We start from the raw sequence: 25,161 nt of genomic DNA on the forward strand, positions 1-25,161 counted from the left end.
CGAGAATAACCATAAATCGAATAAAGCGAGAAGAATACGACGAGAAATGAGTGGGCCGAGAGAAACACTTGGAGAATCGTAAATCCAGAAGAACCACGACAAAAAGGAACAATCGATCGGCGAAAAAACGTTAAGGTCGACTTTTTTCTCCGCGAAAGTCGAAAGTAGAAATACTCGTTTCTGTCGTGGTATCCTGGGAAAACACGGACTTTCCGACTTGCAAACTCCATTCTGCGTGAAAACTTCCGTCGTCCGACTAAATCTCCAACAACTAAGTTTTCTTTGATGGAAAACGAATGAAAAACACACGTGGTTGTCACTGTGTCGAATAATTTGCGAGCTCGACGAAAGGTCAACGCGGTTATGCGGTTCGCGAAACGAAACCATTTCCATGGCACGCGAACGTTTCGAGATTAAAGCAGCCAGCAAATGCGAATGACAATCAGTACACGGGAGATGTACAACTCTGTTCATAGTATTAGCACACTTGCATTAGAACACAGCAACTTAAAACTTTCGACAATTGCTATCTGATTTGTGACTTTAGCAATAAAAATCTTATCAATTATATATAATAAAATACGATATCAGATATTCGTGTTATATTCATCACGTTCTCGATTATGTTCATTTTAGATACTCCATTATTTATTATCTTTTATGTTATAATGTACTTTTACATTTTGTATCTCGTTGTTCAATTGTACAGCGTCGATTCAGCCAAAATTTTTAATAGGATTTAGATAGCGGTTTGCTCGTTCATTATTTTTGCCCGGCTCTCGTGACTAATTTTCATAATCCTTTTTGCATGCACTTTATATCGTCGAACACACACTTCTATTTGATTAATAGTTTTCTCGACAATCTGGATTAATTATCGTGTTCCGTGCGAAGTTCCTAATACTTAAGAATATGAACAGTAGTATACATATACTATTCAGGGTAGTACGCGATAGTCGTAGACATTGTTGAAACGCACGTCGAATAAGATAGCTAATATCGTTCTGATAACGTTATCGTGCGACCCATTTTGAAGCGATGGGTGCGAAGAATCTTAAAGGCAAGAAGCACGACAAGTTACAGACCATCGATCAGCAGAGAACGAGCCGTTTTCTCGCTGTGTTTGCTTGACTTATCGCTGTAACGCCAGCAGAACAGGTGTAGTTTAAACTAAATAGCTTCTTAAGTAGAAACTTGATTTTTCATAATATAAATATTCGTTTTTGCATGGCACGTTTCCGATACTTAAACGTATTTACTCGCTGTTATTAACGTACAGGTTGTCTTTAATCTACAGGCAAAAGACGATGAAGTTTGTGAATAAACGCTTTGTTGCAAAATTATAATGAAATATTATACGTAGGAAATAAGTAACGACGTAATTATCGAAACTCTGCTTGCAGAACTTTGTAGAGTGATTAATTCCATTGTTCTTTGATGTAAAGCTCGTATTGGAGCACGATGGCAATATTTTGAAACGAGCAAGTTTTTTAAAAATGAAATTTATTAAAAGTATTAAGTAATTATTTTTATTGTATCGTTACATTTTCTGACTGTCAATGATACGAGAAAAAAGAGAAAAAAAAACATGTAACTACGCTGATACAATAATACACTCCACTTCTGCGTGCTGTGATGGAAAATACGTCTCGTTATTTATTTCACGCATACAATGTTTATTTGTAACTTTGTAACAAGGCCTCTGCTGACGAACTCTATATAGCACTTTTTTTCTTTTTGTCCGTAGATTAATTGCTCGCAGTTTGGTCGTTTAAATTTGGGGCACTCTGTATACGTCGATTCGATTCTCTCACTTGCAATTAAACTCTAAGTAATACCGCAGAGCCCATTAAATCCTTCTGTTATTCCTAATTAAATTACATCCAAATTAAAACAAATTAAACAACAAATATCTCCTTTATATAACAAATATCGAAAACGGGATACACGAATTATAATATTTACTAAAATAAATTTCTGCTCGGGTTCCATTCCTTAGATTCGCATAAATGTTCGCCAACTATATTTATCCACATTCATTGCGTATCCCATGCGTCTTTAACAAAACCGTTTTTATTTCCTCCTCCATCTATGAAACCGTCTAAAGCACTCGCGATTTTGAGTACATTTGACCCCCGACCGAGGAGTACGTAAGACGACGTTTCCTTACGATGTTCTACGCTTTGCGATTTTACAGCTCGCTCCAGTGAACCGAGAAGAGTTCTATCTCGACGTAACGCAAATATTTATGCAACCTCTCGAAGTTCGACTCGAACGGGTAAGTTAATTCCTAACTGCGCAAAGCTTGTGACCAGAGAGTAAATATCATAAACAGCGGATATAAGTGTAACGAACTCGAGCCAATTTCTCAGCTCACTGCCATTAGAAAATGTATTATAAATCATGAGAAGGTCCGGTAAATTGCGATAAAGAAGTCGACGATCGTTAACGAGAGGGTTGAAACGTTGCAAAGGCCGATTTTATAAATTGTTCTTTGTTTGTTTCGTTGACTATCTAATGTGGATCGATAAACAACGTTCTGTTCCACGTATCCGCCTATAACCTGGGTATCCAACTCATGGATCTTCCGAAGGAATTGCGAAATGTTTACCAGGTGTGTTGTGGTTATTTTTTATTAAAGAGTTGTAGCGTTTGTTGATTTTACTCCGCTGCGTTCTTCGATTTTTTGTTATCTTTCAATGTCGTCTTAGTTTCGAGCGAAAAGAGAATTTTTAATGTTTCGAGAAAATCGCTAGTATGTTGCTCGGAACTCGACGTTGTTCTTATACGAGGCTTAAGTTGCTAGTTTATTATTAGACTGCACACGTTTGTCACACTTGAAATATAGAAATGTAGAAAATGCGCGTTATGTACAAAGAACACTGGAAACGAAGTACTCGTAACGTTTAATAGGAGAAATAAAATTTTATGTATCGCAAATGTTCCCGTTTCTTCCGCTATGTGAATAGAAATTCGCAGAAAAATCCGTAGTCCAGTTGTTGGAAATGAAAATTGTTGGTCGAAAAAGGTCGGAAACTCTGGCTCATCGTTTTGTAACGTCGCATACGCATACTAATACCACGTAGAATTTGCGAGCCGCGATATAAATCAGAGGAAACGGTGCACGCCACGTTAACTGATTTCGGAATAATTGCGTCGAGTGTGAAGAGCAACGTTTCAGAGGCTGATATTAACGGAGGAATGCACACAGCTGGGAAAATCTCGCCGCGTGAAACGCGGCTGAAGAACGAGGCCAGCTCCGCTAAATCCAAATGCTGCTCGTCCATAATTAGATGTTGCTTTCGCCACCGTTCCAATCGATTCCAATTCCCGTCAATCAGGATTACTTTAGCACGATGCGTATAGCTAGCCACGAAACGTATGTACGTTCAAGTAAACCACGTAGGAGCGATTAAATACGATTGTCATACGGATCGTAGGCTTGATCAATCAACCATCGAAGAACTGGATTAAGCCAATATGCATCTGGCATCGCAGGAATCCGGTTCAAAGCTATTTGAGTAGGTACAGACCTCCGTTCACAAACATTACGACATCTCTTCAACCACCAGTTATAACGACAAATCTAGCAAATACGTGTAAAATCTGATTCCAAATATTTATAAGTCCATCCTCTATATTTAAATTGGTAATTATGTAGTTTATCTATACTGTAAATATATCTATATATTATACTTTGTATTTATTTTCGCACAATTATACACTTTTCATATATTTGTACAGTCTGCAAAATAAGCACCGCAACATATCGTATCTGTCAGACACTGCGCGACCTTTGGAGGAATAATTAACAAATTATTAAAGTCTGTGACAATTATTATTTCGTTTGAAACACAGACTACAAACGACTTATGTATGTACAGTGTGACGCACGAACTCTATCCGCCTGAAATATTTTCGTTATCTCAAACAATATGTGAAAATGTTACTAATTAAAGTTGTAGGATTTGAAGAATATATAACACGGCGGTAATGGTCTGTTGGCAGGTGGATACGTAGAGGAGATACACAGGTCAATTTAATTTCTTTAAAAGGGATGGGCGATTTTCATGTTTGATTTTGGACAGAACAGCGAATTTTGAGTATAGAAGTATCGAGGTCTCGTCCTAAAATTTATCGTTTCTGAGATATTCCAGTCTGTTCGTTCTGTTACTTTCGTTATGAAACATGTTGCAAGTGTCGACCATGTGCATCGACGAAATCGATGGATAGGTCATGGAGGCACTGCTTCCTAGCCAACTATTTAGATCTCCAGACTTGATACCATTAGATTGTTTCTTGCGGGCAACATTGAAAAATATTTGATATCGACATTTATCAACAAGTGCGCTGGATGTGACGCAACGAATTATGGCTGCATTGGTTACAACATTCACTGCGACGATAAGAGAAGCATGAAATTCGCTTCGAAGATTACAACGGTTCAAGGATTATAACTTTGTATTGGTGCATATTGTCGAGCGTGTTTCATAAAATCGTATTATCCAAGCTTAATTTTGCTCAACGTTAATTACAATCGTTAACGCTATCCTGTAAAATCACGGATTGTAATTCTCTATCGCGTAACAAATGGTATTGACCCGTTGATATTATAAACATTACAAATGCATCGTTACTATTTTTATTATTATTATCATAACGAAATTAATAGGATGAACAAAGTCAAATATTTCGGGTAAATAACAAAGATATTTCAGGTGGTTTGAGTTCGTAGGACACGCTCTATATATTCAACGTTATAATTTACCATAAAATAAATTTAATTCTCCTTTTGTCTATACGTACCTGTTTTCTTTTAATCATTTTGATAGTCGTTTTTATCAATTTCGTCGTTCGTATTATTACAGCTTTTCTTGCTACTTGTCCCGAAGTCTCGACATATGCTACGGATAATTTTATGGTTCAAATTCAAATTTCGAGTAGACCCGAAGATATTTCAAGTTGTCAGAGTTCGTGGGACACGCTCTATATATTCAACGTTATAATTTCCCGTAAATTAAATTTAATTCTCCTTTTGTCTATACGTATCTGTTTTCTTCTGATCTTTTTGTCGTTTTCATTAATTTCGTCGTTCGCATTATTACAATTTTCCTTGCTATTTTTTCTCCAAGTCTCGACGCATGCTATAGATGATTTTACGATACAAATTCAAATTTCGAGTAGACCTTTCGAAATGTCCTACCCAATTCATCTTACGCTCTTACCAATCATTTTGATAGTCGTTTTTATCAATTTCGTCGTTCGCATTATTACAGTTTTTCTTGCTACTTGTCCCTAAGTCTCGATATATGCTACGGATGATTTTATGATACAAATTGAAATTTCGAGTAGACCCAAAGATATTTCAGGTTGTCGGAGTTCATGGAACACGCTCTATATATTCAACGTTATAATTTACCGTAAATTAAATTTAATCCTCCTTTTGTATCTGTTTTCTTTTGATCATTTTGATCGTCGTTCGTATTATTACAGTTTTTCTTACTACTTGTTCCCAAGTCTCGACGCATGCTACAGATGATTTTACGATACAAATTCAAATTTCGAGGAGGCCTTTCGGAATATCCTACCCAATTCATCTTACGCTGTTACCGATAGTCAAGATATACTAACACATAATTATTATCATTAACTACGCTACCGTAATACTTTCAAATAATTTCAACAATGTTCAGCTTTCTACATATAGTAAATCGCACTAGGTACTTTACATTACGTTCGACCTTAATCATATTACTTGTACGTTAAATCATATCGATTATTACATTTCCTATGAAACCACAAGGTGTTCTAATACTTCTAGCCGCTAGTGTACACAGTACAGTATACTATAGCGTACACGTAAATGAATACACGTGGGAAGTTGAGTGCGTGAGGAAAAACGATTGGAGTTCTCTAGCAAGTTTGCAACCTGTAACAGATTCTTGCCATTCTCTCGCAGGCGATTATTCGAGGAAGGTGGCAGCGTATTTGAGCTATCGCGGAAGGTAACGTAGAAATTCGATAACGACCAAGCTGCGCCGATCGATCGCTCGAAGATGCAAAGCAAGAGGTTCGAGGAAGCTGTTACCGAGTTTCGGCTAACGCAATTTCCATTAGGCTTCCAATGGAGGAGAAGAAAATATCGAGGGGCAACAAAGACGGCGCGTCGGTGATAAAAAAGCGACGTCAAGCAAGGGAAGTCAATGGAAAGAGAACTTAAGAGAACGAACAATGGAGGACAGGGAAGACGGAGGTTGCCATTTTCGGAAATGGCCGGTGCATTCCAGGAATATCGAGGCGACATCAAGATGATATCAGGTTTTCGTGCCTCGTTCCTATAGACGACGAGCATACGTACTCGGGTTTTCGCACACGGTTAAATACCTTCGTACCAAGATAGCGCCGGATTGAAATGCTACACGCGGACCAACTTTAAGAATAGCCGACGGCACTTCTGCCATTCCACGCTACTTTCCCTCTGCGCGATTGTTTTGCCCTTAATTATCTTTACCCTTCCGATCCGTCCATTTTCTATTTCGTATTTGTTCTTCTTTCTTCAAGAAATTAAGGGTCTGCGTAAAACAAGTTTGAAAATTGCGCTTGAAAGTGAGATAAAAAAAGATTTATTTTGAAAATATCGTATCCATTTTTTTTCGTTTTGAAGTATCGAACTGTTGGCGCTTACATCGATTGGAAAAATGCTGATTAGGTCTACCTGGTTTGGTCGTGTCTCGGTTCGTACGTTTGTTATACGCATAGCTTTCTTGAGAATTAACTACAGCAATATTTTGTTTTCAGGCTAATGGATAGGCTTACGTCATGTTTGAAAGTAAATGATTATGCAATTCCACTTATTAATCAAGTTTCAATTGATTAAAACAGACGAATATCGTAAGATTTAAATGGTAAATTGTTCATAAATGTGTTCCAGATAAAGTTCATGTAAATTTTTCGTTTTCTCAATTTTGTCAAAAAATGGAGTTGTATCATTTTCGAAATAAACGGCCCATTTATGTGAAATTAACTATTTAAGCGAGATATGTATCTGGACGAAGGTAAATGCTGTTGAATACTCTCGGTATATTATACTGTGTGCATTTGATTGTTCTAACAAGTCTGTATGACTGTAATACCTTCGTTATTTCAAATGATAGACGAAAATATTACTTGCGAATGATCTGCAAATTTCTATGTAGCTGTGAGAAACTTGAAGATGCAAAATTTAATGTAAAAGTGTACATAAAATATCCAAAGTGTGTAGTACCTTTTACAAATGGATAAAATAATTTTCTATCTAAATTCCATCTTTTTTTTCTTTTTTAGTTATATTCGCCACAATCCACAGTCAACTTACGAGAGTCTGAAGATTTGATTAAAATTTGATTAAATCGAAGAATTTTCCTATGACAGTTGAAGATGAAAACACTTTTCCAACGATGCATCGCTATAAAATGATAGAATATTTTTACGGCTCTCTCGTTATTTATATTCTTCGTTTGCATGTTTATTGGCGTTTCTCGCAAATCTATTCGCGTTTCGGTCATGAAAATAAAAGAGGCTCGGTTTTGAGCTTGGTGAAATAAATTTGCAGCTACCTCTCGTTACAAAATAAGCGTGCGTTGACACGAGGCAAGCTTTGGAATGGAATATCGGTATAATGTACCAGAATAACATTCGCTTACCAGAAATGAAACGCGTGCGAAACGCTATTGTAACTGTATAAATAGGAATTCGGGAGATCAATGCACTTCGAGTACACGAGAGAGAAAATATTCATTTATTGATTGTTTATTTATTTATTTATAAGTCACACGTTACGTATACATAAAGTTACACATATAGATACATATTTTTTTCTTTTTTTTTTATTATTTAATGTGTACTTTACAATTTGTTCAGCTGGACATTTGGTAAATTTTTCTAACTTAATTGCTAAATGTGTGGATGGCTGCCCCCAGCGGGATACCATTTCCGAGTTTGACTATTTTATTTCTTTAGTGAGGTCAGTGGGGTGTTTTCTTTTTTAGTCTTCTTTCTATGAGAATTTTGTTCGCTTCAGCAGCCAGCTGGTGTGGATGTGTTGCCGTTCTTTCCTTGTATTTTCCTGCGTACCTGGCGATTTCATATAGATACATATTACCATTTTACGGTATAATAAATACATTATTTTAATTAAATTACATTATATACGATAATAATACAAAGATAAAAAAGAATGTACTATGTATACGGTGATTCAGGAATATTCTAGTAGCGAAATATCTTATAAGAATAGGATTTAATTAATTATATTATGACCCGTTATGTACGTTGTTCTAAACTTCTTCCGGGATACACAGTCAGTGTATTCTTTGAATAAAACTTAATCATTTCCAAATACACATCGATGAGTCTATCTCTTTTCTATCGACATCATTTTTTACTTGTACTTATAAGCGGAAAAAGTCTGAGTCACCTGGTATATGTTTTATTCTCTGGCATAAAGTAGAAGATTTTGACAATCTGTCCGATTATTTAAAAATTTAAGACTGTATGAGGTTCCATTGATAGACGAAATTTTTCTCTTTCCTCAGGGAATTTGCATCCAAATAGAAAGAATGCAGCTTCACGTTTTCAGAATTCTGTCCTGCTCCCCTCGATTGGCAAGGGAATGCGCGCTTCAAAGAAAATATTTATTTGGTAAATATAAAATATTTATTTATTTGGCGGTCGTCGTAAAAATCTTCCCGGTAACTTCCCTGAAACAGAGTGAAATATTATATTGAATCGATCAGGACAACTCTCTCTTATTCCCTGAAAATGGCTGGAAAAAATGTATATCCACAGAGAAATCCGATTTTCAAGTTTCGAACGATACTTCTTTGGCGATCGCTCTCAGATCGACTTTGCCAGAGAGAGAGAGAGACGTCCCAAGGGCTCTATAAAATATCGATGACAAGAAAAGTCTTGGAAGAGACGAAATAGGTCTGTGATTTCGTGTCGACTTTAAGGGGTTCCGATTCGACGAGGGTCGCACCGTCTGACGAAGTTTAAAGAACCGCACTCACGATGGAAGCCGAAACATGTCTGTTTCTGTAATTCGTTTAGGCATTTTTTCAATAATGTAGGGTAATCGAGAAGATATCTGGGAAAAAGGCCCGTAAGACAAAACGATCGATCGAGTAAATTGCTTTGGAAATTTTAGTTCTACTCTTTTTGTATATTTTATCGTATTTGTTTTAACTGTATTTCAACACACCTCGTTTGAATAAAAATAAACGGGAAATTCATCAATTAATAAATGAAAATACTACTTTGTTGTTTCACTTGTTGTTCAATAATCTTTTATATAAAAAGAATTAGAAAGAATCTCAGCAAGATTAAACTAAAAATCGATACTGTTTCACTGAAATAAATTTTAGTAAATTACAAATTGGATCTTGGCAGTTTCAAAATGTGGTGCGAATTGAAAGTTTACGCTTTGCTTTATTCTTATGGAAATAGTGACACAAGATGACGTTGGAGAAACTTTATGTTTTAAACTCTAGAGACTGTTTTTGAATATGCGTGGCATCTTAATTACCATGTTTTTCTAATATTGTCAATGGTAAAGGAAAAATAAACTTCCTACTTCTAACTATAATGGTAATAGATCGGTTTTGGTTGGTCATGGCTATTAACCGATTTGCCGCAAGTAGCTAAATGAAAATTATGGGATAACCCAATAGTGATAATAGGATGCCTGGGACCACTCCGGGCCATTTCACCCACATCCAACCATCAACCTTAATCTCTCGTACATGAAAATCGCCTATACCCTTTGCAAACTTTATTCCCGTGATTTACGCGTTCTATTCTTCTACCAAATATTAAAAGTCTAATTTGATAAATGTTACGAGTAAATATTTTATTTCCTCGTGAATTTTATTTTATCCCTTGCCAAATATTTGTAAACATTTAGATTTTTGCCTAATTCGATAAACATTAGGAATAAACAATCGATCCTCCTTTGGCTATAACGGGTTTCTCTTTCCGCCAAATATCAAAAGTCCAATTCGACGAACGTTACGAGTAAACGTCTTATTTTCTTACGAATATCGTGGATTTCTTATTTTGCTAAATATTGTAAGACCCATTGATGACGATAAACGTTACGAGTAAACATTTCATTTATCTTGAGAATATGGCAGAATGTATGCGCCTTCGATAATTAGAACGAATATTGCACAACACGAAACGCAAAGGTTTTTGCTTGCGCGAAAATACGAAAATTAATTGCGAACGTTAAACCGCGTCTCGTTTATTGGCCACGTATACCGAGAATAATAATATCCTTCTCGTATGAAAATTAAACAAACAACGTTCAAGCATTGTTTCATATCTAATTGTATTATTAATTTGAAGAACCTGAGCGTTTATCGATTTCCAGCGAGTCGAGCTGCTTCCTCAGTTTCCAGCGCTGCCTCTGCCCTCACACAGTCTTCCCTAATAAGGATATTAATTTCTAATAATTGGTTCTCAGAGGCGAACACGTATTAAATCCGGAAAATTATTGCCTTAGGGTTGACCAAGACTTTGCTTTAATCCTCAAACCGATCAAGCAATCGATGGTCAAACGTTAGAGTATTAGCAAATAATTTGGCCTCGGACCTGGTAGTCGACGATTGAAAACAGCTTTTGACCAACGGCCTATATAGCACGCAGTCCGTCATTAACGAGTTAATAGTCCACTGATTGAATTAGCTGATTAACAAATTATCGGCTCCATATTTACGCAGTTTCCCCTTCACACCCTGTTAATTGCTTCTGCTTGTCGTACGCGATCGAACGATGAAAGATCGTTTACGTTAGACAAATCTTTGTCAACGAACCTTCAGCTGCTCAGGTTGTTCGCTCAACCAAGTCGAAAGAACTTGCAATCGTTCAACGAGGAATACGTAAGGAATAAACTCTGACATAAGGAAATCCTACGAATATTCTGATTATTACGACGACCGAGTTTATAAGGTTCCGATATTTTTATTATAAATCTTCTTCACATTAATTACACACAATTCATAATAATTTTTTTAATACGATCGATAATTGCCGATAAAAGCAATTTGATGGAATGAGCCGGTCCCTTTTGCAGAATAATTTACTAATTAACAGTTGGATTACGGATTTATTGTACATATGGAAAATAATCAAGGTACTGATATCAGTGATGCTAATAAAAATTGAGTAATAAAAAATAATTCCATCATCGACAACGGTTCTTGGTAACCAAAAATAAGTTCCATTATGGATGATGGTAATAAAAAGAATGTCGATCATTTAACTAATGGTTATTCGTAACCAGAATCATTTAAACTAAAGTACTTAAGCTACTAATTTTTAAAAATATTGCAATTTTTTAAATTTTTGTTATAACTGTTGCGTTCGCTGGTTGAAAAGGGAATCCTCTGGGTTTTCGACCACGTGTAGCGTGTCTTTTCGTGGCAGGTAGTCCCTCGTGGTATGCAGGACAGTAGGTCGGCAATCCCGTCTCCGGTTCTTGCTCGCGTTCTTTTTTCTTTTTCTTTTTTCCTTTTTTTTTTTCGGCCTCTTACTTGAAGTCTCGTTCTTCCGTCTGGCTTTTTTTCTTTTTCTCCTTCATACGATGTATGTAATATTTTAATGATGCAGCAACCGCACGTAAACGGTTATTAGCGCCGGCTAAAGGACGCTTTGATCGAAAAGATATCCACCAAATGTACATACTAAGGATCTCGTATAAATTCAGTACCGTTTTGCGAGTCTGTTGGCCCGTTTGCATATTAACTGTAACTGGTAGGATGCAGGAGAACTTGCGAAATGACCGTGTTTCGTCACAAGTCCCACGTGAATCGCTCTATTTTAAAGTAACTTTATGGCGCGTTCTTACTGTTGTTCGGCGAAGAAGTTGTTGGCGGGGAAAAAAGATGCTTGCACGGTTTCCATTTTTCCAAATTTAAACTCTGACGTAAGGAAATCCTACGAATATTCTGATTATTACGACGACCAAATTTATAAGGTTCCGATGTTTTTATTATAAATCTTGTTAACATTGATTACACGTAATTCATAGTAATTTTTTTAATGCGATCGATAATTGCCGATAAAAGCAAAACTCAATGGTTGTTTTATTGAAGCGTATACATAAAAATTGATTACTACAAAGGGAATACTTTAATGTATGATAAAAATAAAGAAATTCGCACGAAGAATTAGCACGAACGTGTTTGCTTTGCGAGTACGCGCCTTTACTTTGCCTTTCAGCTCCTGACATTGCCTGATCATTTCTGATCTCCAGTGATTTCTCTTGTTCGTTGATCTAGTTATACTCAAGCCCACGTTGTATATCTCGACAGAGTTGCTCTTTAGAGAAAAAGCTTATTTCGTAATTGCGTTCCTCGGAGACTTTTCTTCTCTACGTTTCCTTCGTTTTTCTGCGTTGCTCTTCCGCTATCGCCTACCTTCTTCTCCCTTCGTTTATTTTCTCGGTCCTTCGTAAGATTTTCCCATCCTGATCCAGCGCTTGTTTCTTATTACTTTAGCCTCGTTCTCCTAGGCGTTCATTATTTTCATTTGCCCAGCTCGTTCGTTTGTCGTTGCTCGCTCGTCTCACTTTCCCATTCTTCCAGCCTTTTTTCTCCCCGCTTCCCCCTTTTCCTTTATTCCCGACATATTATTCCATTTTCTCTTGTTCAGGCCAGCATTGGACTCGAGTCTGGATTTCTATGAAGCTCGAGTATCTTTGTTTTCTCGTTCGTTGCGTATCTAGTAACGAACGAAGCATCGAAGAGATATTTCAAGCGTATTATTATCGCACTGCCAACTACCACGTTACCAGACTGCAGTTTAATGGGTTCGTAGGAACTTTGAAGATTCGGAAACGCACAAAAATGCGTGTAATATGTAAAAATATATAAATATACAAAATATTCAAAGTAGAACATTTATTCTAACTTTCACGAGACTAACCATACTGCGACCACCGCGTTCTTTATTCTTCGATCCTACCTTTGCTCGAATTGGATAGAGAACTTGCAACGATCTAAGAATATTTTTACCATGAAATTTCCAAATTCGACACCCGTTCTTTCCTGTTTTCCTCAAACTTGAGAAATCTTCCAACGATAGAGGGACTACTATTGAGTGAGAAATGACCGAAAGAAGATCAAATTTCTACTTAGCTTGCATTTCTAGGATATAACAATGCGTAAAAATTTGCAGTCTAGACGTTACTTTCCCACCAGTTCGCTAACAACCTGAAAGTGTGAGGATTTTTACACTTTGCCAGCGCATCGCGATATTTCTTGCACGAAGTGGTACACGCAGGAAAGAGTAAGAGGCCGTTTACTCCATCAGCACGAGTTACCGATCTCTCTCGTGAGAGCCATCCATCCACGTGATTCTCCCTGTGAGTTCCACCTCCATTAAGCCAAGCTGAGACGGGGCCCGTGTGTATCCTCCGAGAGACGGCGAAGGATTTCGTTGCCAGCGCTTCTTGCAGACATGTCGTATCAATTGAGTTTCACGGCCGCCGAAAATTCATTCGTTCTTTGGTGTCCTCATCTCGTGTCGATCAACCACGCCGAATTTTCGCAGAGTTCCTTGGGAATTTCAGTGCTTTCGACGCTCGAGGATTGCCTTCACGAGAAAACAGTCGCCTTGGAATGAAAAGAAGAACTGTGATATTTATGTCAGTGTCTGTGTGCATCGGTTGAGGAAAGACACACGTATACGTTTCTTTTTTCTTTTCATTTATTTTATCTAAAGTCGCGTCGATCATTCTTTATGGCCATTAGCTATCGCGATTAACAAAATACAGAAGAAGAAGGTACAGGAGCAGAAGGAAGTGTAAATTAAAATACAGTAAGGCAAGTAACAAACTGAAATAATTAATTTTTGAAATAATATTAGTATCTATATATTTCGAACATGTAGAACGTATAGGTGCAATTACGACATGATACAGCACGATTAGCCTAAACTTAAGTTAACACGACACAATACGCGTTAGGGCCAAGCTTACATCACAGTACAAGATATAAATTGATATCTTTGAGAAACTGAAGAAGATATTCCCAGTGTTTTTTACGATTTAGACGAGTCTGAATCACATTTGCAAGAAATTTAAATTTCTATTAGGGGACGTTACTACGATCAGTAGAACGATCTATCGACGAGATATAGTTATAGCAATTACTAATTTTCACTTATTTGGCACATTTCTACTTATAAGACGAGGGCGTGTCAGTTTAGCGCGTCTAATCCTAACTCGCTCTTTCTTATCAAAGAAAGAAAAAAAAAGAAAAGCATGCAGGATCGTAGTATATTTCGTTCAACGACGAATCTGTCAGTTTAAAATTCGCGTTTGCTTCCAAATAGCGTTACAGTGTTTTTTACGATTTAGGCGAGTCTGAATCTCATTTGCAAGACGAAATTTAAATTTCTATTAGGGGACGTTACTACGATCAGTAGAACGATCTATCGACGAGATATAGTTATAGCAATCACTAATTTTCACTTATTTGGCACATTTCTACTTATAAGACGAGAGCGTGTCAGTTTAGCGTGTCCAATGCTAACTCTAATGAGAATAACTCGCTCTTTCTTATCAAAGAAAGAAAAAAAAAAGAAAAACGTGCAGGATCGTAGTATATTTCGTTCAACAATGAATCTGTCAATTTAAAATTCGCGTTTGCTTCCGACTAGCGTTACGCAAATTGATCAAGGAATATTCGTAGAAGGTATATTTTGCACGAGCCGGCGGACGCGGTCTTGCTAGTAAATTGTATTTGTCAATACACTTTGCAGCCGATAAATCGAATTTAATGCCACGTTACGACAGCTGCCGTGAAAACGCGTCGAGTCCTATCGGAGCTCTTGACGCATCTGTTCCGTGATTAACGAGTACCAGTACTCGCTTTAATCTGTTCTTAATGTCTCTTAGGAAAGATCCTAATTTATGTCTGTTCGTGATGCTCCCTCTCGAATCATTTCTCGTCTTTCTTCCTCTTTTTCCAGACGATCGGCTGCAATGATTTTGGTTTCCATGAGAAGCAAAGTTGTTCGAGTATTCGTATATTGTCGGTCAATTTTTGAAGACATCGTTACGATTAATTATTTGTTCATTCTATAAGACGATAGCGAACACTGCTGTCGAGTTAGTTTATCGTTCATTCATACACGTATCTTCGCTATGAATTAATGAAAATGTCCAGACAGTTATAAGTATACTCGACAAAATTTCAAAATCGAAAATTTCAAAATTGCTAAAAACTATACGTTGGTGCGATTTTCTTATGTTACATTTTGATTTTCATCTTATTTTGAGATAATTTTCCTTCGCTCATACAGCGAATGTAGGTGTACATATGTTAAAAACAAGTGTGAGAAGAATGTTGAAGCTTCGCTATAGCGAATTATGTGCACAAGAAAAACTGCGATGTATTGGGTTGGCAACTAAGTGATTACGACTTTTGTCAATACCACCTAATGACAAAATGCGCAATCATTTAGTTGCCAACCCAATATATAGCGAGAAAAAAACATTTATATTTATTCAATTGCTCGTTAAAATCATCAGAAAAAGATATTGATTCATTCTATTCGAAACGATATTTGAAGCGTACAATAATAATTAAATTGCGGATATTTATACGATTTTTGATATTTTTATAAGCACCAGAACCTAAGGAAAAATTTGTTTTATTTACTAAATATCAAGCTTATTTTGGATATTTTGTATATTTTTGTGTCTCGCGCGCATTCTCTCTGCATTTGCATAAAAATCCGCACTCTACGCAATGCTAACTAAAGAACGTACTTGATGAAAGCCATCCCATATCCCGTCAAAAATAACAGAGAATTCCCCGCAGAGCAATAGAGTACAAAAGCGCGAAGCCGGGAGACAAAATAAACTCGCGATTCGCTGAAAAAAGAGCGAACATTCTATCACGAGTTTGCTATTTATTCTCCGCTCGTCATGACTATGCATCGCACACACCTGCGAATTCCCATGTTTCGAAATTATCCAGCAAATGAGATCGCAACCGATGTGAAATTTCTTCCACGCGAGGGGAATTCGAAAGAAAATGACGCACGAGAATGATGTACATCGCGACCGGGAGGAAGTCGGCCGATTTTTCTCGAGTGAAATATTTTACGAAATATTCGAGTCGAAGAAATTCCTTCCGAGCAAAAGAATAGAACGCGTCCGTGAAAATCGTTCGTCGAAGCGAACGTAAAATATTTTGACGCAGTGGATTGGGTTGGCAAAGGTCGGAAAAGGCTCACCGAAATTATTCCATTCGCAGGTCCATGTCCGTTGAGGGAGAAGAAGTGGGTCGGTCAACCTCGAGGCTATAGGCCAGCCTGAGTTTCGTGCAGGAAGAAGTCGTTAGAGAAAACCGTGTTGACGAGCGAGAAAGATCGACAAAGATCGGCGAGTGGCGAAGAAAGCAACGAGCATGGACCAGCGAGAGGTGACTCATCCGCTCGTTTCTCAATGGACAGAGTCACTCTGACCGAACAGACCTAGGAGAAAGTGGCGGCACGAGCGCAAAGTCGAGGCGAGGAAACGCGTGAAACGGAGAGGTTCGATTGGAACTCGAGATTGCGGAGAGGAGTCAGGAAAATCCTCTCGATTCGAACGTACAGGTCGGAGGTTACAGTCGAGTCGAGCGTATAAGACGTATCACGATAGAACGCGAAGAATATCGTGAAAGTGTTGGAAAGCGAAATTTAGAAAAGAAGAATCTCGAAGAACGAACGAGGTTGAAGAAGATCGATCGCATAAGGCGAATGATCTGTGTGGTTGGATTTGAAATCGTGCGAAGAATAATTTGCATGTAATGGCAACATCTTGTAGCGGTAATTTATGAATGATAATTTCTACTCGTAGGAGAACAATAATTGGAAGAGACACGAAGAAGAAAAATAAAAGAAAGCGAAGATGAGTAGAAGAACTATGCCACTGGTTGGACTGAATTCTTGCGAGAGGATAAGACCGGAAAGACTTAGGAATCCTATTCAAAGACTCGTGTGGGGTCCTGGTACTCAGTTTCTAGTTGGTCAAGTTGGTTTGCCCGAGGACGAGGGATCGAATCCACGAATGGCTCTGAGAAGGTATACGAACATTATATCGTTGTTAATTCATGTTCGTAGAGATTAGTTGAGATATTTGTGAAACCTTTGCTGAAATTTTTCTATGTAATTATTACTATCGTTTATTTTATATACGAGCATACAGATTCTCATTAGTGTGCGAAAGGATTGTAAAGTACATAAAAAGATAGAAGCACAATGCAAGCTGAAAATACGAAAAAAACGAATATGAAAGACACAAAAGATATACGAGATTACCATTCGTGTCTTACCACAAAAGGATATTAAAATACAGGCAGTTCTTAACTAATGAATTTTAGTGTTCGAGCTTAGCTACTTTTTGCGTAAGCCATACATAGTTTTCAAAAATACAATACACCAGCATTAAAAAAGAAAACATCCGAGAAAGTACAAACGCAAAAGGGAGCGAGGAGAATAACAGGGTTCGAGATAATCTGGTTTGCAGAGGAAACAAAAGATCGCTTCGCGTGTAATCGATTCGGCCGTGTAATTCGCATATCTAGGGAATTCGTTTCGCGGTCTAAAATGGATTATCGCGCGTGCCAGAGTCCGCTACGATTACGGTTATATTGATCGGTTGGACAAACGGAACGGCTTTATTGCATCCCTGCGGTACGTCGCGATAGAATATGTAGATACACAGAGAGACACGGTCATCGATTACAGCAAGACGTAGTAGAGATATTCGCGGAAATTTCAATGAAATACCAACGTGCCAGGTGATCTATTATCTGGGAAACATGCTGAAGCTAGCCACTTTGTATTGTCCTTTAAATTCGTAGACACGCGGCGTTTACCCAATAATACCGAGCAAACTGTTACATATCTGAAAGCAAGCTCCGTGCTTGAACACGATCTCTGAATACCACGTCTTTGTGTAACACAGGCTCCTTAGATTGTACGAGGGAAGACAATACAGAGAAGCAGCCGCTTTTCTCATGAAACTGCCACACTATACCTTGAGGACGACTCTACCGGACATTCCCGTGGACCTGTTGATCGAAACGCTTCCTCATAGTTTGTCTCTGCTGGAGGCTCTCTACTCGAGGCTCGTCGAGTTGAACGTGGACGACGCGAAAATCTTGAAAGTGGAGCAAGTCCTTTGGAGGATCGTCCATCTGATCTCGATCAGCCAGGACCATTTCCGTCTGAGGATCTGGTGCAAGCTGCTGATCTCCCTGAACAAATTGGCTCCTAACGCGAGGAGCATTCTTGCCGCTAGGAAAAGGACTTTGGACAGGGCGGTGGAAGGTTTAGGAAAGCACGGGTTGGTGGCATCCTGTCATCCAAGCAATTTGGAAAACGCCAGGGCGTCGAATCTGGTGCCTTTACCCGTGGCGCTGAAGGAGCAGCTGGAGAGCAGAATCGAGGCGTACAAGTTGGCCATGCACAAGATCGAGAGCGTCGGCAAGCACGCGAGAACTCACAGAGGTAATCCATGGCGATTTTTAACTGATAACATTCGTTATGGGTAATGACGAAATATCGTTTCGCGAGTGGGAACTTGCGTGGGAACGGGCAATTCTTTTTACCGCCGCGTCGGGGGCTTAGACCCGGTGCAGACAAGCCTGGACGACGCTGTTACGATCTCGTGGTAGTGCCACTGTAGAATTCGGTTCTCATATATTGCACAAGGTGTCCTAGGTTTAACATTGTAGGTCTAATTTCATGGGTATGTGTATACGCGTGTACGTATACGTGAAACATATACGTGAAACAGTGTATCGAAAAGTTCGTTCACCTGTTACTACTATATACATTTTAAAGAAAGTTGGAAAAATTAAGTTACAGAAATTGTTTAAAGAAATTGTAATATATATATATATATATGTACAGGGTATATATAATACAGATCATAATACTTCGAAGAGTGAAGCCACACATTAAGATAAATAGAAAATACCGTACGAACAAGGAGGCAGCAGGTCAACCTACGTGCGAAGATAAGTCGAAAATGTAGCGTGAATTCTTTTCGCAAGACGCTTTATTTGGGAGAAAGATAAATGCGAAAATTTATCATGCGCACGTTGAAACTCTATTTTCTCGAAAATGAAGCCTGAAACAGGAAAACGTTATTCTACATTTTCTACTCGTTTCGGCGCATAGAATAATCTGCTGACAATTACGTAGTCCTGCCCAAGCCGAAATTAGCCACGTTCGCACCAAGTATACTTGTACTTGGGGAAATTTTCGAGCTCGACTTTCTCGAAAACTAAGCCGAGAATGAACAAATTTTATTTCATATATTTCCCTTATTTTTCCACAAGGAATCGCGCCGTGCACGCTTTCACGTGTTATTCGGTCGGAATATATTACGTGGTCGGACGATGTGGATTATAGATACGCGGATCACTTCACGAGAGAAAGTCTGAAAGTTTGTACGATTGAATGGGTCGCGATACGCTGTTCCAGATCCGATTACAGTCAGCCGGTATCTGAAACGACACGCTGCGAGTTTGCTTTCAACGATTGCTGGAATCGATCGTGAAGAACGGGCGCGAAAAATGGTTTCGATTCAATTTCCAGAATCGTTCGAGGGGACGGTGTCGGTGAGAAGAAAACGATTGCATTCTCGAGTCGAGATGTGGAAGGCAGCGACGACGAAGATGCGGCAGTGCGCGAAAGTGTTGCATCGGTGCACGAAAGTCGTTAACTTTTGCTCGGTGAAAAGCTGGCAACGGATGTCCGCATCGATATCTGGCCGTGTTAGAGGCCCGCTGAACCGTGAAGTATTGGATTTTAACGCAGCTGCACCGGACACGTTACATTTCCCAATGCAAATACGCCGATGCATAGGACATTAATGCGTTTACACGAAAGCACGTTTACTCGTTCACGTCATTGTCATCGTTGCGGGCCTCAACATGGTAAAACACGATGCGTACTCGTTTCCAACCCTGTACCTATCTCTTTGCTCTTCTTCGTCCTTAATGCGTTGACTGTTTAGTCGTGTTCTCGTTGCCATTCCATTTGACTGCAATTTTTCTCTCCTTAACACGTTGAATGGCGAGTGGCGTTATCCGCTACCGGGGACAACTCAGCTAATGACACCAGCGTGGAGTCATCCGCGCTTAACCTGTTAGACACCGGTTTTCTGATCTCTGAGTGGGGCAAAATTCGGTTTGAAAAATTGAATTGTCGAAATTTTTCAAACTTCATTTCGTTTTGTGCGATCTGTGACCACCTTTTCTTGCAGTTTTCCGTTGAAGAGAACGACTAGGTGACGCGTACTTTGTAAAATTTACTCGCAAAACTTCGCTTTTACAGTGTTACGTTAAATAAAATAATTAGATATTTTGTAATCTGTTATCTGTGAAAGTTTCGTTTGTTCAACTACTAACTTTATTATTATTACGCGAAAAATTCCGGTATACATCGCTTGGAACCTTACCAGCAAGTTATAATCGAAACATGGAATACGAAATGAAATACAAAAAGCTTTTGACGAAACTTTTTCAGTCACCCGTGTTCGTATAATATTTCTTGCTCGATTATGCTTATAGAATATATGCCGCGATTGAGATTACTGACTGAGAACTTTACTTCATCAGGAGAAACCTGGAAAGCCTTGTGCATATCGTTTACGAGAAATAGCAACCGATGAGACATATGCAAGTAACGCATCGAACGATGGATACGAAGTCGACGCGCTTTCGCTCGATTCGCGTTAATTGTCGAATAAGTCCGGACGCTGAAATTCATTGAAATCGGTAATTAATTAGCTCGTCGAATCACAGGCCGATTTAACATGGCGAAGTATACAGATTAATTGTAAACTATACTTCTATTCGATGGTGGTGTGACGGTTCGATTAAGCGGCATCATAGATTTCTCGTATAAATTACAGATTGGAAGGAAAGTAATCGTTTGACATTTTCAGCGGACCAAGGTGTACAGGCGGCGTCGCATCAGAGGCAACTTTCGCTCAAGTACAGCGAGATTCAGCAGAGGCTGATCGATAATCAGAGTTTGTTGAACACGTTGGAGAAAGCTGGCGACCCAAGTAGCTTAGAAAGTCTGTTATCTGAGTTGAAGCGAAGGGTCGAACAGGACAAGGAAGCTCTCAGACAATGGACAGCCTTGAGGAAATCCACTTTCGGCGGGAATACGAAGAATCCACCGCTAGCCGCCAGATTGCTGCAATTCTCCAGAGGCTGCGAGCTAGCACTACAATTGATGAACCAGGATAATCTACAAGTAAGTTTCCCTCGAACGTTTGCTTTCAGCAACACAGAAATTTATCATATTGGATTCGTATACATGCAGCGGCTACGAAAATTATCTACGCATATGCCCAACTGCAGCGTTTATTTCGAAAAAGGTGTAAATCCATTTTTGGATGAAATTGCGAAAACGACGAATTTTGGCGCTATCTCTTAACTGTTATGGACAATTTAGATCTTAAAATATTTTTGTCCGTTTCGATCGATTGAAATTTCGTTGATAAATGAAATCGCTTGATCATTCATTTTAAAGGTCCATTTGCAAATCTGTAGCTTGTTGAAACAGTCGAGGCATCGATAATAATGGAAAACAAATGACAGCGAATAATATTGAATAACGCACGGATGTGAACGAGTTGTTTAAATGCGATTCAATAATGTGTTCATGAGTGGACATTACATTTAAAATGTTGTTAAATTCATAATAGTTTTACATATATATCAGGTTGTTATCAAAGTGCAAATCAAAGGTCGAAGAAATTGCTGTAACCTTGCTTTCTTTTCTCGATGGATAACCTCGTGTTAACGTTAGAATCTGATAGTGGTGCAGATATGTGTTGGCTACAGTCGTCTAGTATAATGATATAATGATTTTAATTTATCTACTTGTGCTCCATTTACATTTTTCAAATGTCCTATAAATGTCTGTAAACAAGACTGAAGTGAGGCATAAAACGTAGATTATAAATAAGTAAAATCTAATAAATCGCACGATTTGCAAATTTTGAAACTGGTGAAAGTCCATCGATTATCCTGAAGAAAGATATCGGTACAGTTAGCTCTGAAGAAATCTCATATACAAGAAAAATTGTATTTGCATAACGAATTTACATCTGTTTAAGCACGTAGACACCTAATTATTAATTAAATTACCTTGAAGAAAGATATCCATGCAGTTAGCTCTGAAGAAATCTCATATACAAGAAAAATTGTATCTGTATAACGAATTTACATCTGTTCAAACACATACATACCGAATTATTCATTAAATTACCCTGAAGAAATATATCGGAGCAGTTAGCTCTGAAGAAATCTCATATACAAGAAGAATTGTATCTGCATAACGAATTTACATCTGTTTAAACACGTAGACACCTAACTATTCATTAAATTACCCTGAAGAAAGATATCGGTGCAGTTAGCTCTGAAGAAATCTCATATACAAGAAAAATTGTATTTGCATAACGAATTTACATCTGTTTAAACACGTAGACACCTAATTATTGTAATTAATATGTAAAACATATTAATATGTAATTAATATTGTAATTAATATGTAAAATACAACGATAAGCAGATATCGTGTATGTACTATACAGACGCAAATTTGTTCGAGAAATTCGAGTGTATTCTCAAAGTAAATTTTATCCGTTCAACTTATCTACCTTAACATATTTATACTAAACTAATGAACTACGCGAAAGAATATGTTTCACATATTAACATAATATAAAATCGCGGAAATAAAATAAAGTCGAATGAAATAAAAGGTCGAGTTCAGCTCGATGCACACGTAGGTCCAGTTAAAAAAGTTACAGACGTAGAATCTTCAAAATAGGATTTTATACTGGTCTCTGTAATATTTAACTCGAAAGCCAGAGAAATATTCGCCAAGGAGATAATATAATGTAGTTTCACGGGAACTGTTGTAACCGCAAGCAGTCCCACGAGAAGCGAGTTCAGCAGTGACGTAGTTGATGGACAAAGCTGAATCCACAAAGCACAAAGTCTCCGGTCACGTGTTGTCCCTTAAGGACACTCGCGATCTTGAATTACGCGAGTCCACTTGCAGTAACCGTGCCGCTTGCGATACCTTCCTGTGTTCTAAAATGCAGACTCGTCTTATCGATCGAAGCTACACATTTAATAACGACACGCGTTAACAGATTGCTCGTGAAACAGTACGGCCTCCAGAACTACACGTTTCTTACGTTCTTCGCAACTATCTCTATTTTTGAAATAACCTTTGTATTTCCACATTGTCGTTCACACACTGTCTAATATCCTTTTTTTCTGCTTCTATCAATAAATTATTTCGTAAAATTATACGAAGAAGGACACGCCAGTTGCGTGCAATTTGCAAAAAGAACTTGCTTCTAGGTATAGTTTTATTATTGAGAAATTTCTGACTCTTCTGAATAGAACCGCAACGAACGAAGAATCACAGGTATCTGTATCGTTTAATCGTCGTGAAAGTTAAAATCTAAAAGGTTTTGTCGTTCTTATTAATTTTGATTCAATTTCCCACGGAATTACTGACTAATTACAAACAATTACGTACTTAATATTCATCGGAAGCGTTTGCTGGAAGACGTTGTGCACAGATTTCGCATAAATCATCCCGTGAAGGACACGACCTCGTTACGTACACCATGAATAATACAGAATTCCGTGAAACGGTTCCATCAATTTCCGTGGACCGCCGGTAATCATCGAACGTACGTAGGTACTTGAGACACCGAATGAAATTTGAATGTTAATATACCTTTGGCGATGTGGTTAGCTATCGAATCGAAACATCAAGTGTCGCTACAGATTCGTTCGGTGACTCGTAGGTTTACACGTAAGGAAACAATTGATCGTTCAGTGCCAGTATTTGATACTTGTATTTCAATTGTTTGATACTTGGTAAACTACTTTTAGAAGTTTGGTAATTTTGATGAAATTTTTATATTCTCCTAGATAATTGTGAAACATAACAAGAAAAATTATACTACGTAGATAATTATAGAGAATTGTAACAATGTAAATTGAAGAAAACGAAACTTTGGGGATACGCAAAGGATATATAGATGTGCGTTACGTAATTTTTGTTGCTGCGTGAATTCACTTTTTAAAGGGATGAAATTGGCTACTGAAAATTCGGATATTTCCCGATTTTCCGAATTGCAAGAGATAGGAAAAAAGCGTTCGACCAAAGCTTACCTCTTTCGATCATCGCCATCGTTTGATAAAAAATTTATCAATATTATAGCGAGTTGTAACGCGAAATCGGAAATTTTTTATTAGTTGATCCAACGATGCTTTGAAGTATTGAAAAACACGATTCACTGAAATTCACCGAAGTTTCGCTTAGATCGCTATGATTCATAGCCCGCTTTACCCACGTCGACGTATCTATGTCTACTAAACTCTCGTTTATCGTACGAAAGGATGTGTCTGAAATAGAAAATGTTGAAGATTCTCAAGATCTTGTCAATGGTACACTCGAATTTCAGAAGTCACGAGAACGAATACGATCAGTTTTCCCCTGTCGAGTTTCGTTCGTAGAAAGTCGATACACGTCTTCGAGAAAGGATACAACATTACGATCTTCAGAATTCGTAGCATCACTGGTTAGCCACTTTTCTTACCACTCATGGCTGGTTGATTAATATCACAATGATCGATATCACTTTTCTCAATTTTCTCTGTATTTTGATAAATTTTCTGTTGTTCATTCCTTGTAGTACAGGGCGTTTCATATCTTCGCAGTTTCCTTAGTATATTTTGTGAGTATAAACGAGAGAAGAGTGTTACGTTATCACATCATTTGCAGTTTTACCGAACAGTTGTAAGAAAAATGAAAAATACAAGCAGAATAATACCTAGACCTGCAATATCGTTTGTTTGTTATGAGGAAAATAGAAAATACAAAGAGGACGGTATCTAAACCTATGATATTGTTTGATTTCATATCACTAGACTTTCATTTATATTATGTATAAACTATTATTTATTTCATATCACTGTGACTAATTCTGAAAGGAGACATTCTGAAATTCGAATAATAAAATATTTAACAAATAGGCAGGAAGGGTAGGAACGAAGTCGAAACGTGCTT

At 37.9% G+C, this 25,161-nt stretch overlaps 1 protein-coding gene across 1 annotated transcript in view; it reads left to right on the forward strand.

Annotated features, from left to right (window-relative positions):
- Positions 1–25,161, forward strand: part of LOC132912125 (uncharacterized) — an 84,137-nt gene that overhangs the window by 43,710 nt on the left and 15,266 nt on the right. Inside the window, exons 2-4 of the mRNA XM_060969253.1 lie at positions 16,305–17,115; positions 18,002–18,546; positions 20,996–21,312. Coding sequence (XP_060825236.1) covers positions 16,943–17,115; positions 18,002–18,546; positions 20,996–21,312 — 1,035 coding nt within the window. The 5' untranslated portion in view covers positions 16,305–16,942. The remainder of the gene's footprint in view (positions 1–16,304; positions 17,116–18,001; positions 18,547–20,995; positions 21,313–25,161) is intronic.

The sequence above is a fragment of the Bombus pascuorum genome, chromosome 11, assembly GCF_905332965.1.
Source record: "Bombus pascuorum chromosome 11, iyBomPasc1.1, whole genome shotgun sequence".
Taxonomy (NCBI): domain Eukaryota; kingdom Metazoa; phylum Arthropoda; class Insecta; order Hymenoptera; family Apidae; genus Bombus; species Bombus pascuorum.